This window comes from Triturus cristatus, chromosome 2_2, assembly GCF_964204655.1.
Source record: "Triturus cristatus chromosome 2_2, aTriCri1.1, whole genome shotgun sequence".
NCBI lineage: Eukaryota > Metazoa > Chordata > Amphibia > Caudata > Salamandridae > Triturus > Triturus cristatus.
The window spans coordinates 303,684,999-303,702,680 of record NC_140582.1 but is presented as its reverse complement, the minus strand read 5'-3'; the positions used below and the strand labels follow the sequence as shown (position 1 = coordinate 303,702,680).

The 17,682-nt window shown below is 46.5% G+C and overlaps 1 protein-coding gene across 9 annotated transcripts in view; it reads right to left on the bottom strand.

Annotated features, from left to right (window-relative positions):
* ELAVL2 (ELAV like RNA binding protein 2) overlaps positions 1-17,682 on the bottom strand; it is a 558,243-nt gene that overhangs the window by 31,011 nt on the left and 509,550 nt on the right. For all 9 annotated transcript variants that reach the window (XM_085641341.1, XM_085641347.1, XM_085641342.1 and 6 more), the window contains one exon: positions 11,208-11,246. In XM_085641341.1, the coding sequence (XP_085497467.1) occupies positions 11,208-11,246 (39 nt within the window). The remainder of the gene's footprint in view (positions 1-11,207; positions 11,247-17,682) is intronic.

Sequence of the window (17,682 nt, the reverse complement as noted above, 5' to 3'; positions counted from 1 at the left end):
CTGACTTGGACAACAATTATTTTATCTTGATAGTCGATGACAATGGAACCGCAGCCGTCGACGATGACGCAGTCGACGATGACGTCGTCGAGTTTGATGCTGACGACGCCAAGAGTGTAGAGATTGTCGTCGTCGACTAGGTTACTCCCACAGCTGTAGATGGAGATTTTGCTGTCGTCTAGGCCACCGTCGACGAGGTGGTCATCGACGGGGCTGAAGTAGGCTTTTTAAAGGTGTGTACAATCCTCAGCGGAGGATCCTTGTGCGGCAAAGCCTTAAGATGTACCTCCGAAGACTTTTTCTGCGTCTTCTTTTGAGGGGGCTGCGAAGAAGGACCTGGAGAAGCATCTCTGGACCTTTTCTGTGAGGTTTTTGAAGACTTCGTTGAGCCCTCACTCTCCTCAGAGGACAAGGGGTATTCTTTGTCCTTATGCCTCTGCAGCCAAATTAAAAGCTGTCCCTCACGGTCTTTAAGAGTCTTTGATTAAAAGGTACGACATACCTTACAGTCTTTGGAGGAATGGTCCGGATAGAGACAGTAGAGGCAGTCTTTATGCTGGTCGTCGACATGCAGTCTTCTTATTGCAGGAAGCACAGGGCCTATAAAGGCCTTTCTTAGGCGTGTCTGACATGAAGACAGAGTAGACTTCACTCAGAAGAAGTGATTGTGAAGATAAACCCACTTGAATTCCAGAAGCAAGGAAAAACAAAGCAGATCTCAGTGGAGACTCCCTTAGCACGATGTGCGGTAGAAAATCTGAGGGACTAGAGCTCCTTCCAGGAAGGTTCCAAAGGGTGGTGATGGCTGATTGGTTGTTCTCTAGAGTTTGGTCCTCATTACAAAAGGACCTGGATATGTGACTTAAGTGAGGCCTTTGGCCCATTTCTCTATATGTCTAGTGAGACATTACTTTTCTTATGTACCGGGGACTCCCATCCCAACAACGGGGAATGATTCAGACATGTTAATCTATGAAAGATACCCTAATACTGGATAAGGTTGACGAATTGGCAGTAAGGAGGGGTTTAAGGAGCCCATAACATCTTCCAATCACCACCATCCTTCATGTTTTTAATCCTGGCCGGAGGGTCCAGGAATAAATTGTATGCACAGCGACACCTCCGAGCTAGTTTTCATTTACACTGCACTCTCACTTCCAGTGATCCCAGTCACTCTATACATTTTTTTTCTCTTATGTGTTGTGTTTGGTCTTCCCCTCCCTATTGCTCCACCCCAGGCGTTGGGGGCGTGGGAGTGTTTTGAAGCAGCCCTATGATGAAGCATGACACACAACTGTGTGAGTGAGGGCAGAATTAGGACACACAGCACGTGCCACCACATATAGAGATATTTTACCACTCCCTACTCCTTTTGGTGTATTAAAGTCAACACCTGGAGTACCTGACTGGCCAAGCAGAGACAGAAATTGTTACCTTCAGTAACTATATATCTGTGAGACACAGATTAGTTATAGATTCCTTACCTTTTGAATTACCCCCAGGTGTCAGACCGGATCCGGAGATTTTTTTTGTCAGCAGTACCCCTGCGAGTTAAAAAGGTGGCGTCAGTCAGCTCTGCGTTAGTCGTTGGCGGGATGTCATTGCGGTAGTTACTTAGACACCACCCTCGCGCGCTGACCTCAGTTCTTTTACACAATATTGCACGGCAGAAGCGCAGAGCCATTCAAGACACTGACCACTGGTGCACAAAATTAGTGCCCATGAAAGGGATTCCCTGACCCTAGAAGTCAGTTTACAGAATGGGGAGGATGGGTGGGGCGGTAAGGAATCTATAACTAATCTATGTCTCTTACAGATATATAGTTACTGAAGGTAAGTAACTTGTTCATCTGAAAAAAAACAATTGGTTATAGATAACTTACCTTTTGAATCGACACCCCAGCAATACCAACCCCCGGAGGAAGGTCTGCGAACCAAGTTCACACCAGAAAGTCCTGGTGAACTGAATGGCCAAAGAAGCAGTCTCTCAGGACTTGGCTGTCTAGGCAGTAGTGCTTTGGGAACGTGTGCAGAGATGCCCACGTAGCTGCCTGACATGTCATTGAGGGGGACTCCCCGTCCCAAAGCAGTGGTAGCTGCCGTCGCCCTGGCGGAATGGGCGCGCAATACCACTGGAGGCTCCTTCTTTGCCAAAGAGTAGCAAACTTTGATGCACAAAACAACCCACCTGGAGATGGGGCCGTACGTGCACGGCCCGACATTTTTTGGTGCCCACATAGCCAACGAAGAGCTGATCATCCACCCGGAACTGCTTGGTGCGATCCTAATAAAAGGAAAGCGCATGCTTTGGATCCAGATGGTGGAGCCTCTCTTCCTCCTTAGAAAGATGCAGAAAGAAGGTGGGCAAAGCAATGGTTTGACCAAAGTGGAAAGAAAAGAGACAAGTTCAAAGGACAACCTTATCCGGATGAACGGCCAGAAAAGGAGGTTTAGAAGAAAGAGTCTGGAGCTCACTCACTCTACAAGCAGAAGTGATGGCAACCAGAAAGGCAGTTTTTAAAGTGAGAAGTCTGAGAGGACAGTTATGGAGCGGCTCAAAGGGACAGCCCATAAGAAAAGTAAGAACCAAGTTCAAGTCCCACTGAGGCATTACCAAGGGAACAGGAGGAAAAAAGAGGAGTAATGCCCTTAAGAAAGTGATTTACAACAGGGGACTTGAAAAGAGAAGGCTGATCAGGAAGCCTAAGAAAGGCTGTAAAGGCTAAGAGATAGCGCTCAAGAGTGCCCAGAGTAGAGCCCTGCTGGGCCAAAGAAAGGAAGAACAAGACAACCTCAGAAAGATGGGCAGAAAGGGGATCCACAGCCTTTGCTGCGCACCATGCCACAAATGTATTCCATCTGCAGGCGTATTCCGTTTTAGTGGAGGGACGCCTGGCTGCCAAGATAACATCACAGACTTTGGGAGGAAGGTCGAAGGCTGTCAACTGTCGACGCTCAATCTCCACGCAAGGAAGTGGAGGTTGGACAGGTTCGGGTGGAAGACCATCCCCTGCTGCTACGACAGAAGATCCTCCCGAAGAGGCAGTATGATCGGAGGATCGATGGCCATGTTTAACAGCTCGGGATACCAGACTCTTCGTGCCCAATCCAGAGTCACAAGAATGACTTGGGCCCGGTCACGCTTGATCTTCGTCACTCTGGGCAGAAGTGGTATAGGTGGAAAGGCGTATAGAAGACCGCAACTCCACTGGCGATGAAAAGCGCCGCCTAGCGAGTGCCGCCTTGGAAATTGCAACGCGCAGAATTGCTGACATTGCGAGTTCTCTTCGGTGGCGAATAGATCTAACAAAGGCTCTCCCCACTGCCGAAAGAGACCAAGCCTGGATCCAAGGGGACACTGCAGTATCGCGGCCGAAGCCGCCCGCGTCAAAGGCCCATGGCCCCTAGCCGAGTCCGTGAGGCCCGAAGGCGCGCCAGCGGAGTCGGGCTGCCCAAAGATAGCATGCATTGCTTTGTAAAATTTCGAAGCTGGGCAGAGGTCGCTCCGGCTCCTGTAAAGGGAGGGAAACTGAGCCAACCCTTCGGGCTCCGTACGCGGAGCCGCGGGAGGGGCACCATCCTCATCCCTCGCCGCGTCAGCTGACGGACAGGGAGAAGTCGAACAGCGATGATGCCTCGACGACTTATTGTGCTTCAACTTACCTGAGGAGTGCAAAGACTTTGAAGACGAGTGGTGGCTTGGCGACTGGCCCCTCGACCTCCCATGTGACCGGGACCTCGAACAGCGCGGAGCAGACTGCTGGGCCTCGAGAAGCTTTCGGGATCGCTCCCGCAAAGACTTCGGGTTTATGGTCCGGCAGTTGGAAGAAGTCTTTGGATCGTGCTCGCGTTTCAGGCACCACAGGCACACGCGGTGCGGATCCGTCACCACCATCAGTTTTTGTCAGGGACCGCAAGTCTTGAAACCGGGCATCCCCAACATGCACGATGAGTTGAAAGACTCAAAAACTGTGTCGACAAAAATCGCCCGAAAAGTCAGTCAAAAAGTGACGAGGTACAGCTCTCTCCGGTTTTGCGCTGGCTGGCGCAGAAAAAGAAAGAACGGACGCGAGTGCGGCGTCTAAGTAGCTACTGCCCCGTCATCCTGGCGACCACGACACCAACGACGAACGCGGAGCCGACCGACTCCACTTTTCGATGTGCAGGGGTACTGCTCACAAAAAAATTCTCCAGATCCAGTCTGACTCCTGGGGGTAAGTAAAAAAAGTAAGGAATCTATAACTAATTATCTCTTTCCGATAGAAACAGCTAGTGGTCAGCAAGTACAAGGGCTTAGGCTCCTTAACAAAGCTGCAATATGATATGGACTGCTCAGGCTCATCCAAACCTTTACCGGAGTCGTAAGATATAGCACCTTTCAGCAGCGTTGTGGTCTTCCATTCCAAATGTGGCCCAATTTATCAGCTCATGTCTTGCTCTTATTTAGATCACAGATTTACTCAGCAGGTCAAATGCCAGAGGCATACAGTTTTTGGTAAGCCCTACCTTCTACCAGATGTTGACCCTAACCTGATCCTCCTTTTACAGTAAAGTAGTGTTGCAGGAACATCACTCATCACACCTTGAAAGCGAAGTCAAGGCCACCTTTTTTATTCAGGGCCCCAAGTTAGGCTTCTTAATAAGCTGTAGCTGGCTCCATTCTCTACAGAACTTCATGATAACCAAGCAGAGGTTTCAGTACAAAAAACTTGCTGCCTGGGAAATGCCACCATCACTGCAGGAAACTGGAAACGTGCTCATGTTAAGTAAGATTGACAACATGACCCCTACCACCCTCTTTGACCTAGTAAGATTGCTCAGCTAGCCTTCGCTTTCAAAACAAGCTCAAAGATACATACGTTGAAACAGATTTTCACACCTAAGATTTGTATAGGACACAACTTGGTAGGTGCACTCGTTAGGCTGGGGACAGCTGCAAAGTATCGGGGCTCTTACAGTTCAGGTCTATGTGCAACTGGATCAGCCTCAACATGAGACCTGACAGAGGCTCTGGATCCTTCAAAAGGTGAGATTGGTCTCGTCTCCCAGTGTTAGCAGATGGGGAGGGTCTTGTGTTTAAAAAAATAGTAAAAGATTAAACAATGACTGTCCTTCAGACAATACAGAGGCTTAGAGTACAGTTTTGGAGAACATTATTAAAGCCTGTACATTCTAACTCAACCAGGAGGAAATCTCTTGTAGATAAGCAGGCCCACAACACTGAGGAGGGAATGGCAGTTTTTAACTTCAGGAGGCTTCTGAAGCAACATCTTAGTGAAGAATATTGAGCAGGACCTATAGCTGATATTGAAATTAAGGGACATCAATGGTCACCCTGAAGAAAGTCCATCCATCTTTACTGGCAGGGTCAAGTCCATTACCTCAAGGTGTTTTGCTTGGCCTGTTGTCAGCCCCCTTGGAGTTTATTTTTAAGCTTCTGTTGCTGGTCATGGAATGTCTGAGGAAGAAATCATTATTTTAAAGGCACTAGAGAAGGGTTGTTCTCAAAGGTGGCCTGATAGAGGATCTGAGATGTCTGATAAAATAGGTGCGAGACTGGAGCCCAGGAAGCAAATTGAGCTTCTGGGGATAGTTTCTATAAGGAAGAAACTGAGAAAAGGGCTCGTAGCACAAAAAATGCCATCAATCTGGGATTGGGGGCCTCAAAATTTACACGCAATCTTTGCAAGACCACTGCACTACTACACCCTTGTTTGTAGCAGTACCACTTGACGGTGGTGTTGTTTGAACACATGTACTACCTTCCCCTTGAGGGAGTGAAGGAATGCCTTCAGTGCTAGGCGGATCGTCCGAAGATCCATCAGGTTGATGTGGAGCACGGCTTCTGCCGGAGACCAGACTACTCCGATCTCCGCCTCTCCCAGATGGCCACCCCATCCCAAAAGTGATGCATCAGTCACCACCGTGACTTCTGGTTGGGGAAGGGAGAGGGGATCTGCCTCTGACCCAATCCTGGTCCGTTAACTACCACTGCAGTTGTTATGAAGTTCCCTCTGAGATTTTGACGTAGTCTGAAAGATTCCCTTGATGCCGTGCAGACGCACCATGCATGATCAACCAGCAGGATGCAGGAGGCCATGAGGCCCAGACTAGTCATTCTTACCAAAATCCGGGACTCGCTGCTTGGGAGGATATGCCCAAAACTGCACTATGTCCATAACAGCTCCAATGAAAGGGAGCGTCTGAGAGGGAGTCAGGTGTGGCTTCGGCACATTTATAGTGAACCCCAGCGAGCGCAGAAGGTCCGTGTAGTCTGGAGGTGGGAGACGACCGCCTAGGGCGAATCCTCCTTTAACAGCCAGTCGTCGAGATAGGGGATGACTGGAACCCCTGATCTGCGCTGATGAGCTGCAACCACCGCCATCACTTTCGTGAACACCGGAGGGACACTGGTTAGGACTAAGGGGAGCACGGTAAACTGAAAAGGCTTGTGGCATACCGTGAACCACAGGTAGCGTCTGTGGACAGGCAGGACGGAAATATGGAAATAGGCCTTCTACAAGTCCAACACCACCATCCAGTCTCCAGGGTCGAGAGCAGACCGGTCCTGAGCCAACATGAGCATTTTGAACTTCAGGAAGCAGTTGAGGGCCCTGAGGTCTAGAACAGGATGCAGGTCTTTGTCCTTCTTGGGCACCAGAAAGTAGCGGGAATGGCAACCATGACCTACTTCAGGCGCAGGAATCCTTTTGATAGCTCCCTTGGCCAAGAGAGCTGAGACTTCCTGGCAGAGAAGTGCCAAATGATACTCTGACATGTGATCAAAAGACTGTGGCATGGAGGGAGGGCTGAGTCTCGAAGGGGAGGGAGTAGCCCCTTCGGACTATTTGCAAAACCCTCCTGTCTGATGTGATTGATTGCCAGTGGGGGAGTTGATGGTGAATCTTGCCACCCACTGGCCATTGATGGTCCTGAAGGGTTGGACTAGGAGGGTTTGGACATTGTTCTGCATGCTGTCCATCAACTGTTTTTGCATTTGTGACCCAGAGTGGTACGGGCATGCCCTGACGTGGGTCCCGTGCTCTCCATGCCACTGGAATCAAGCTATCATGGCTGAATTGGGGTGAAAGCCCGAAACCAGTCCTAGGATGCTGGTTTCCAGTCTAGGGAGGACCTGGCTTGGCAGTTCGGGCTGGACTGTTCCCATGAGGCATAGGGTCAAGACTGATTTGTATATGGCTGGGTTCAAACTGGAATGGCATGGTGAGCAAAAAAACGATGGATTTAGGCCCAGATCTCTGTACTGGGGTGAATGTATGACATTGTTCTGCATTCTGTCCATCAACTGTTTTTAAATAGGAGGGTTTGGAGGCTGCTGCGGGGGTGAAAGGGTGGACTGGCCCGCCTGCTAGCACCCAGACCTGCGAGGTAAATGGGTCTCGCGTCCACGCAGTGGCTGGATTGTAGCCACGAAAGGGGGGAAAAGCAGACTGGTGTGGACGGGAAGCGAGGCCCAAGGATCTGGCCATAGAACGAGAATCCTTACAGTGCAGAGTCTGCTTTATCACCAAAAAGGCGACGGCCTTCGAAGGGCATGTCCAGCAAGGTTGAGTGGAGATCCCCAAAAAGCCAGACATCCTCAACCAGGTGTAGCACCTATGGGTTACTGACTTTGAAATCGTTCTGTCCAGTGAGTAGGTGGTATCCAGTCCACATCTTATCGTGAATTTGGCTGCGTTTTTCCCATCCGCCACTGCCTGAAAGAGAATGGCCCGGGCCTCCTACGGGCACTGAGGCAGCACTTGCGTGACCGTACCATAGATAGTATATGGGAGTATCGGCACAAGAGGCATGCGGTATTCACGTACCACAGTGCGAAGCTGAAGGACGAGAACATGCGCTTCCCAAGATGATTCAGCATCTTGGATTCCCTGTCTGGGGTTGCAGAAGGGAATGCACCCTTGGAAGAAAAGGCTTGGATCACTAAGTTCTCGGGTGAAGGATTTTGGGATGAGGAAAACTGCTTCGCCCAGAGCCTGTCGGTTGCGGTGAGTAATAGCCCTTTCCTGAGGAGCCCCTGTGCTGGGCTTGGACCAGGTGCCCAGAAGTACATCAGTGAGGGCTTAGTTGAAGGGCAGAAGGGTTTCAGAGGAGGTTGCCGCAGCCTGAAGCACCTCTGTCAGGAGATTAGTCCTGACCGCCTCTGAAGGGAGCTCCAGGCCCAAGGCTTCGGCTGCCTTTTGCTCCCTCCTTCGTAGCTTCGGTAGGGGGAGAAACCATGCTAAAGTCTGGGGAAGTATCCAAGCCACTGGCGTCACCCAGGTCCTGTCCAGTCCGGCTCTTCCAGCTGGTCTGCCAAAGGGTCCAGCAACCCTTCCCAATACTCATCAATACCTTCTGGGCAACAGGGAACACCAGGGATAAAATGGAAAACAAAACTACCCTCCAGTGTCCGATTCAACATCGGTCCAGGTCCATCTCGGGGGTGAGGATGGGGACGGCACTGGCCTGGGGTGGGGGGTACGACTGACGACAGGGGCATCGTCTCCGGGGAAGGTCAAGTAAGGTCGACCGGCGTCAATCAAGCTCCAGGCCTGGATCTGACCCCCCGCCCCCGGGCATTGAATGCCCAGGACTCGCCACTGGCTACACAGTCCCCGAAGGCACGCCAGCAGAGTTGGGCTCCAAAGATACTATGGAGGGCTTCGTAAAATGCACCAAGTTGGGCAGGGGACGTTGGCTCCAGGAAACGGAGGGAGGCGTGGAGTCGTCCCAGAAGGAATCACCGAAAGGCAGAGACCGAAGACTGAGCATTACAGCAGCAACGCTCCAGATTTTGCGTCAGCCGACCGACTGGGAGAAGGTGTAGAGCACCGGTGCTTCTTCGACTTCTTCTTGTGCTTCAACTTACCCAAGGACTTCATAGGCATAGGTGTGATGGCTACACGAGCGGTCTCGAGACCTTCCCCTCAAGCTGGACCAGGAGCGACGCAGAGCAACTACCAGGCCTCCAAGAGCTTTAGGGACTGCTCCTGCAAAGACTTAGGATTCATGGCCTGGCAGTCCGAGCACTACTTTGGGTCGTGTTCCCACTCCAGACACCAAAGGCACACGAGGTGAGATTCGGTCACAGACATCAGTTTGTGACAGGCCTCGCAGGGTTTAAAGCCGGCCCGACGATAGGACATCCCTCGGGTGCCAGAAGTTGAAGACTCGAAAATGGTGTCATCCCGGCGATCACGACACCGGAGTCGACGGACGCCACCTACCGAGGCCCAGGGGTACTAAGAAAAAATTTCCCCAAATACAGTCTGATGCCTGGGTGTAATTCTAAGGTAAGGAATCTAAACCTAACTGTCTATTTCAGAAGTCAATATTCTGGAACAGTCCCTAAATGTTCAAAGTGATGCAGGCAATATCTAGCAGGGGTCAACGTATCTCAAATGTCCTTAAAGCACTCCAACAGAGTCTTCACCTTCTCACTGAAAAGGCAGGAACCAAAGAGCACATCTATGGGGGAGGTCTGTTCATTGCTGGAAAATACTGTGGAAACTATCTATAAGTGTCAATGAAGTGCAACAGTAGTATCAACTACCCTTCCAATGCAATCTGTAGTATCCACACCTGTGCAGATGACTTATTTAGACACATCCTGCCCATCATAACTTGTCTGAGCCAAGAATACTATACGGTGTTCCATAATTGTTGAAAAGGACTTGCTAGCAAGGTCCCAAGGTATGAGCATTGACCCAGCAATCATCAACAAATCCCAATGTGAGAGAGAAAAACACTGCTGTAGCAGAGCGCTCTAAAGACCTCAGACTTATTGGCTTTCCTCTCCAGAGGAGTAGCTAGAAAATATTTCTGAATCACTTTACTGATTGAGGGCTGCACAATAGGGCTTTCTGGAATGTGGTACTAGGTGAGAAAATATGAGTCACCAGGCTTCAGTTTGAGACATTTGGCCACTTGCCTATTCACCGGCAGTCAAGAACAAGGCTTCTACTGCGCAGCCATCAAAGTATCACTGAGGGGACGTCATTAAAGGGAAGCAAGGGTTCAGAAGTAGTTGACCCAGGCCTTAAATCAGTTACGACATTTGCTTTGTTTCTATGGTGGGTAGCTGCAAATCTAATGCCTCAGCTGCACTCTGGACCACCACCATAAACAAGGTATACCCTTCCATTGGTGGTCCAAGAAGTGAATCAAACTGTACAACCAAGAGACTAAAACAGATATGCAAGAAAGCCATCTAACTATGAGCAAGGGGCTGAACCAAAAATCATTCAATACAATATCTTATGACATGCGAAAAGAGTTGAGCTGGCTGTAACAATACCACACAAATATAATGGGTTGCTGTACAGATTAATTCTGCTTAATACACGGCCAGAATTTGAACATTCCAATGATACTGACATATTTCCTATTATGAGGTGGAAAAGACTAGCTGGGAAAGCAGGCACATATATGAACAGCAGGTTAAATGTGCAGGCACGTTGGCGGAAGATGGAGTGATACTGCACAAAAGGCAGGAAATTAAGAAATTAGAATATGGCAAGATCAACCAATAAACTACTGTAAACTACCCTGAGAACGAATTCTGAAGTAATTATGCTAGTGATGTGAATGACAGGACTCCTTTTTAGATTATCAATTAATTGCTATAAATTCAGTATGCTTTATATAAAATTTGAACATAGTTAACTCTTTCCAAATTATGGCCAGCCTAACAATCGTACAACGGAGACTACAAAAAGGAAAAACAGTAATGCACTTGATTTATACAGAAATAATATAATATAAATGTTGAACATTTTTTTTTTTTAAAGCAAGCATTTTGAAAGCAAGATCAGATGAGGGGCATAGTTCTGATCCATAAAGGTTGCAAGATAAGTAAATGCAAGAGTGACTAACATTTCAGAAGATTTTCAAAAGATTTACATTAAGACCTTGAGTAAATGCAACTGATTAGGTGTATGCTTGCAACTAGTACTATTTTAGAAATTTCCAAGTTTATGGTGACCATCCTACAATCTGAGGAATATACTTGTGTCGTGAATCTGCTAACGCTGCGAATGTCTCTTTAAACAAATGATCATATGTGATAAGACGTCAGTATTCCACTGAAGGCAAACAAACAATGACAAAAGGCAGATATACAGTAGAGACATTTGCTGTGGACACTGACAAATGACAAAGACTACCGCATCATTTTACAGCCAAATTTTACATAAATGTATTACCTCTTTACTCCATACGCCATGTTCAGCAGATTGTCCAACCTGCAAAACACATTTAGCAAGCTGTTCAGTAATCTTTAACACATCATTCTGCTAACAAGACAATGTAAAATACCTTTAGTCTTTTTACATTAAAAGAAAATAATAAATTACCAGCGATTGAAATTTTATTGGCAAGTAAGTAATGCCTAAAAGAAAGTCGAGTAAACTTCAGACAACAAATTGGGCAACACAAAATAATTCATACCCTGAATTGGCGACTGGTTTTATTAAAAGGAAATATACTATTGATCCAGCCTAATTTTTGAAATCATAATACATGAGATGCTTAAACATAGAAGAGAAGAAAGGTTGAACGTACACATTGCAAATGTTACTCAGTGAAACACAAAACAGACGAGTGTAGTAGAGGAATCGTAAAAGCATCCTTTAAAAGGCGGGATGAAGAAAAAACATTTATAAGCCAACACTAATACATATAAAAGAGTTGAGATAATGGAATTTTAGTGTATATGTTGCTTATTAATGCATGATAAAAATTGTTCTGCTGTGTGAAGAGCATAGCGCAACGCTAATTTATGAAATGATTCTCTTGTGCTGACCTTTACCCTGATTTAATATAATAGACCCTTCTTTGCAAGTAATGTTACTCGTTTGTCCTGTAACCTTCTACACCGTAACATTCTTTAAATGCTTTTTTAACGTTCCCAGTGGAATATTCCTGTGGGAATAGAATTTCAGATACGGCTATAAGTCACAACTTTGCATTACTTCTCCACCAATGTTAGGCTCATGTGGACTCCATGTTCATTTCTCATGACAAGCATGGGAAACTAGCTTAATGTTACAATCATTTTAGGTCGAGTGTGGACATTTGATAGACTTTCGATGTTAATGTGATGCCATGCCACTGGACATTGTTAACTCTATAAAAGAAGAAACTCTAAAAGAAGGGCATTGAACGCCATACTTTTCTTTTTACTGTAGGAGAGGATGCTATGCTGAATTATCTTTCGCTTTGGACTGTTTGTCGATGCTACAATCTGTAGCTGATGGACAGACCTTTACCGAACCATTTTTCAAATTTTTCAATATATCTTTAGCTTCAAGCTAATGGACTCACCCCTAATGGACTGAGTCTGAACTTTCCCCCTTGCTTCCATAGAGCCTGAGCATTTAGAAATTTGAACCATTCTTCTGTCTTGGTTGGACTAACTGATATGCTTGGTGCTCTAATACAAGCTGTGATATTCTTGACTGAAGTCCTTAGGAAACTGCCTATTATTTTGATGAATTTTACTTCGTTAATACAATAACCAATTTAATCTAAATTGGTCTCGAGTCAATTGAGTCGTGTTGGTTCTTCTGTTGAAACTGTGCTATTGTACTGATGTTTTAAATGTGCTGTAGGGAGAATCAACAAGCTCTGTCAGAACATCAAGTTTGCTTCTTTTGTTCTGTTTAGCTATTGTGGAGCTCTTGGTTTGCATCATCCTCACTACTTAACTTGTTTAGGCGGTTGGCTCTTAAAGTTGCTATTCTTTATTTCTACAGTATGTCTTGAGTGGTGCATCTAAAGTAGATTTCAAACCTGTCATTTAGCTGACAATTAATGGTCCTCATTGTACAGCTAACATGGAGCCTGGTCACACTAATTTCCACCCCTCCCGTCAGCTGAGGAATAGTCAGAGGATCATTGCCTCCGTGGTCTTGGCCCGTCGGCTGAGGAATAGTCAGAGGATCATTGCCTCCGTGGTCTTGGCAACACTTCAGTCTAATAGTAAAGGGCCCAGTACAGTTAGAGTAAGCATACAAATAAAGACATTTTAAGCACACTACACGATGTAAAAATATTTTATACTGGAACATAAGCAGAGCAAAAAAAGATTGACACCTATGAGCGCAGACTCTGGGGTCACGGAAACCCAGAAACATATTGTTTAAGAACTGGGAATTTCGGTGCTAAACCAAATGGCATAGAGGGTTACAAAATATTAAGTCTATTTTAAACTGGAAAACGTCAACCGATAGAAAAAATAATTAGAATATGTTAATTTAATGTGAAGCAGAGCACCATCTCATGTTTGCTGGTGCTGCTATAACATCTAGATCTATAGATTTAGATATATAAAAGTTGTGGTGCGCTAACTGCACAAATTTGTCTGGTAAAAAAATAAGAATTTACAGTCACAATGAACCAGAGGACTTGCAGGTGGAGTTCCCATTCGTGGACTTGACGCATCCTGCTGAGGTCAGAAAATCAGTCTGTTCCCAAAAGGTGTTCCGCTAACAGATGAATGCCGTGATAAAGGGCCCAGCGCCAAATGGTCTGAGATGGGCGTGAGCGCGCCCATTCCCCTTATTGTTGCTATACTGTCCGTCCAGACAAGGACAAGCTTGCTGAAAAGGTGAGGTAGGAGCCTTTTCAATGCTATGTTAACAGCTTGAAGATCTAGGTAGTTTATGTGGGGAGTCTGGTGCTTGGAATCTCAAAGACCCTAAACTGTGAGGTCATGTAAGTGTGCACCCTAGCCTGTGAGGGACGCGTCTATTGTCAGAGTGATGTGGAGAACAGGGCCTAGAAAAGGCTGCCCCTTAAACAGGGGTTTAAACGGTGTTCCAACACTGCAGAGTGTGATGATTGTGGCCGTTTATCAACAATAGATCTTCTAAATGATTCTGTGACCGACCACTGTTGCGCTAGGCATTACTGTAATGGAGGCCTTTTAAGACTAGCATAGAGTAATGCAGCAATGCAGAAAGCCATCATGCCTAGGAGCCGCATGACTGTCCTTACTGTGGGATGTTGATTGATTTAAAAATAAGACATTGTTTGGAAATTTTTACTTGCAGAATTAGGATAAGCTAATCCTAGTTGGGTGTTCAGGATTGCACCCAGATACGGCTGAATTTGTTGACTTGGAAGGTGAGATTTGGTCATACTGTCGCTTAGGTCTAATTGGTGAAGAAGATCTATGGTAACTTGTGTGTGTTGCCAGAATAGATAATGAGTACTGGCTTTTATGAGCCAGTTGTCCACATAAGGGAACACATGCATCTACACAGATGTGCCGCTACTACTGTGAGGCATGTGTGCAACACCGGAGGAGCAGTAGTAGCCCCGAAGGGTAGGACTTTGAATTGGTAGCATTTTCATGCTATCACAAATCTTAGACATTTGCTATGTACTGGGAGTATTGGAATGTGAAAAAATGGAGGGCTGCAAGTCACCTTATTGGAGGAGAGAGATCAAATTTTGGAGTGTGACCATATGAAGGTACTCTCATAGATGTAGTGGTTTAGGGGCCTTCGGTCTAGAATGGGCCATAAAGATTTGTCCTTTTTGTGGATTAGAAAGAATAGGGAGTATACTCCCAACCCATGATGATGTAGAGGGATGGGTACTACAGCTCCTTTGAGAAGAACTTGAACTTCCTGTTTGGGCAGTGTGTGATGTCCCAGTGATAAGAACAAAAGTTACTTACCTGTAAACTGTGGTTCTCCAGTATTGGTGTCTTTCATAGATTCACATGCTTGAATATTCCCGTCGTCGAAGTGGGAGTCCCACGGTACATAACAAAGCAATGTAGTCATAACATAAGCCTATTAGGCCTACAGGAAAGAAAAAACCATAGAGTTTTCATGGATAGACAACTTGTCACTTCTATAACATATCACTGTTGTTTTGTTCTAGGTCAAATCCAGCCAATCAGGTGTCCGCACCCTCTAGAACCCTCTCCCCAGAGACTCAGGCTCTCAGATTTTCGTAGCACAAGAGTCACATAGTCAAATACAAGGAAGAGCCTCTGAGGGGAGGTGGGTGGGTCGCATGTGAATCTATGAAAGACACCAATACTGGAGAACCACAGTTTACAGGTAAGTAACTTTTGTTCTTCTCCAGTATTGGGGTGTCTTTCATAGATTCACATGCTTGAATAAGAGTAGTGAGCAGTGGTAGCAGAATAATACAAGGTACATAAGAAGCCAGATAGTAGTATAGACAGTGCAAAGATTATATGCAAAAAAAATAGATGTCTAACTATATAACAGATATATAAATATATATAGATATATATATATACATCTTATACGTAAATATATAAAGAAATAAAAGTACCTTGTATGCAGTAGGAGGGAAGCAACAGAGGCTCACCTTATTTAAAAAGATTACGCAGGACTGCCTGTCCTACAGCTGTATCCGTGTTGTCTGCAGCATCCAGACAGTAGTGTCTCGTAAAGGTGTGTCTGCTGGACCATGTCGCCGCTCTACAGATGGATTGAAGAGGGACTCCAGCAAAAAACGCAGTGGAAGAAGAAACCTTCCTCGTGGAGTGCGCTTTCACAGCAGCAGCGAGAGGTTTTCCTGCTTGTTGATGGCAAAAGGCAATAGCAGAGGATATCCAACGTGCTATAGATTGTTTGGTGACAGGATGACCTTGCCGCATTCGCCCGTAGGCGACAAAGAGTTGGTCAGTTTTACGAATGGCAGCAGTTCTTTGAAGATAAAATTTGAGACATCTCTTGACATCCAAAGAATGAAGTGACTTTTCTGCAAAAGTTTGAGGATTAGGAAAACATTTTTTTAAAACAACCGGCTGATTGAGGTGGAAATCAGATGGCACCTTAGGGATATAGGCCGGATTGGTGCGAAGCAGAACAGAGTCTTTAGTAAATTGAAGAAAAGGTGGGTTAATGGTAAATGCTTGCAAGTCACTGACCCGGCGTGAGGATGTAAGCGCCAGGAGAAGAGAAGTCTTCCAGGTGACATGTTTGAGGCTGACCTTATGTATTGGCTCGAATGGCGATTTCATGAGCTGCGCCAATACCATGTTTAGATGCCAAGGAGGAGGAGGCCGACGTATCGGAGGAAACATACGAAAAAGTCCTTTGAAGAATTGTTTCATTACTCTTGACGAGTAAAGGGAGTTCGAGCCATCTTGGCGGAATCGTGAGATTGCCGCTAAAAAGACTTTAAGGGTAGCATATGACAGGCCTGATTTTGCTAGGTGCAAAAAGAAAGGTAGTAGTTGTTCAGGCTTAGAATGGATAGGATGAATTTTGGCATCACTGCACCATGAACAAAAGCGTTTCCATTTGAGTTTGTAAGTTTTTACAGTAGAGGAAGCTCTAGCCTTTGCCAATACTTCTCTGCACTCCAAAGGGATGTCCATATTCACAAATTCAGAGTGCTCAGGTTCCAAGCTGCTAAGTGTAGAGACGCAGGATCGGGATGGCAAATTTGACCGTGTTCCATGGTCAAGAGATTTGGAAGAGGACGAAGCATGATTGGTTCGCACTGAGACAGTAGCAGCAGCTCCGTGAACCATATTTGTCGAGGCCATCGGGGGGCTATTAGGATGAGCCGACAGGGTTCTCTCCTTATTTTCCGTAGGACCTTGGGGACTAGAGGTATCGGTGGAAAGGCGTAAGCATAAATTTTGGGTAAGCCAACTTGCGTAGAACTGGCATTTCCGGTTCAGATAGGTTGCGAAGAGATCCAGATTCGGGGGACCCCATAGCTGGAATATGCGATCCAGAATGGGTTGGTGCAATTCCCATTCGTGATTGGTCGTGGAGGATCTGCTTAGGGAATCCGCAAGGACGTTGGACGCTCCCGGAACATGGACTGCAGTGAGGGCGATGTGGTGTTGAATCGCCCACTTCCAAATCTTTTGGGCCTGAAGGGACAACAGAACGGACCTCGTGCCTTCTTGCTTGTTGATATAGTGCATGTACGTTGTGTTGTCCGTCCTGATCAATACCGTGCTTCCGTAAATGATGCTTCGAAAAGCTTTCAGAGCCAGAAAAATGGCCAGTAATTCTAACAGGTTGATGTGTCTTGTCTTTTGATGAACAGACCACCTGCCTTTCACAGTAAGACCCTGCAGGTGAGCGCACCAACCTTCGAGAGAGGCGTCGGTGGTAAGGGTGAATTGTGGAGAGTCCGTCAGAAAAGGACGCCCAGAGGAGACATGTTCTTCGTGAGTCCACCATAAAAGAGCCTTTTTGAGGCGATGAGTGACTCTGACTAGGTCGTTGAAATTGCCTGAGACCTGAGCCCATTGATTGTCCAGTTCTTCTTGGACAGGTCTCATATTCAGGCGGCAGTGAGGGACTAGAAGAATGCAGGACGACAACATCCCTAGGAAACACTTCAACTGTCGGACAGAAACAAACTCTTTTAGATGGCTAGAGGCCGCTAGATTGCGAAGACGTTGTCGTCGTTCGTGCGACACAAAAGCTTTCCCTAGAGTTGTATCCAGAATGGCACCCAAGAACAGTCTGCTTTGAGCTGGGTGCAACTGAGATTTGTCTAAGTTGAGCGTGAGGCCCAGAGATTGGAACAGGGAGCTGCAGACCAGAGTTTGCGTTGACGCCAGTTCGAAGGACTTTGCCTTTAGAAGGCAGTCGTCTAGGTAGGGAAAGATTTGAATTCCCTGAAGGCGAAGGTAAGCTGCCACCGGTGCAAGGACTTTTG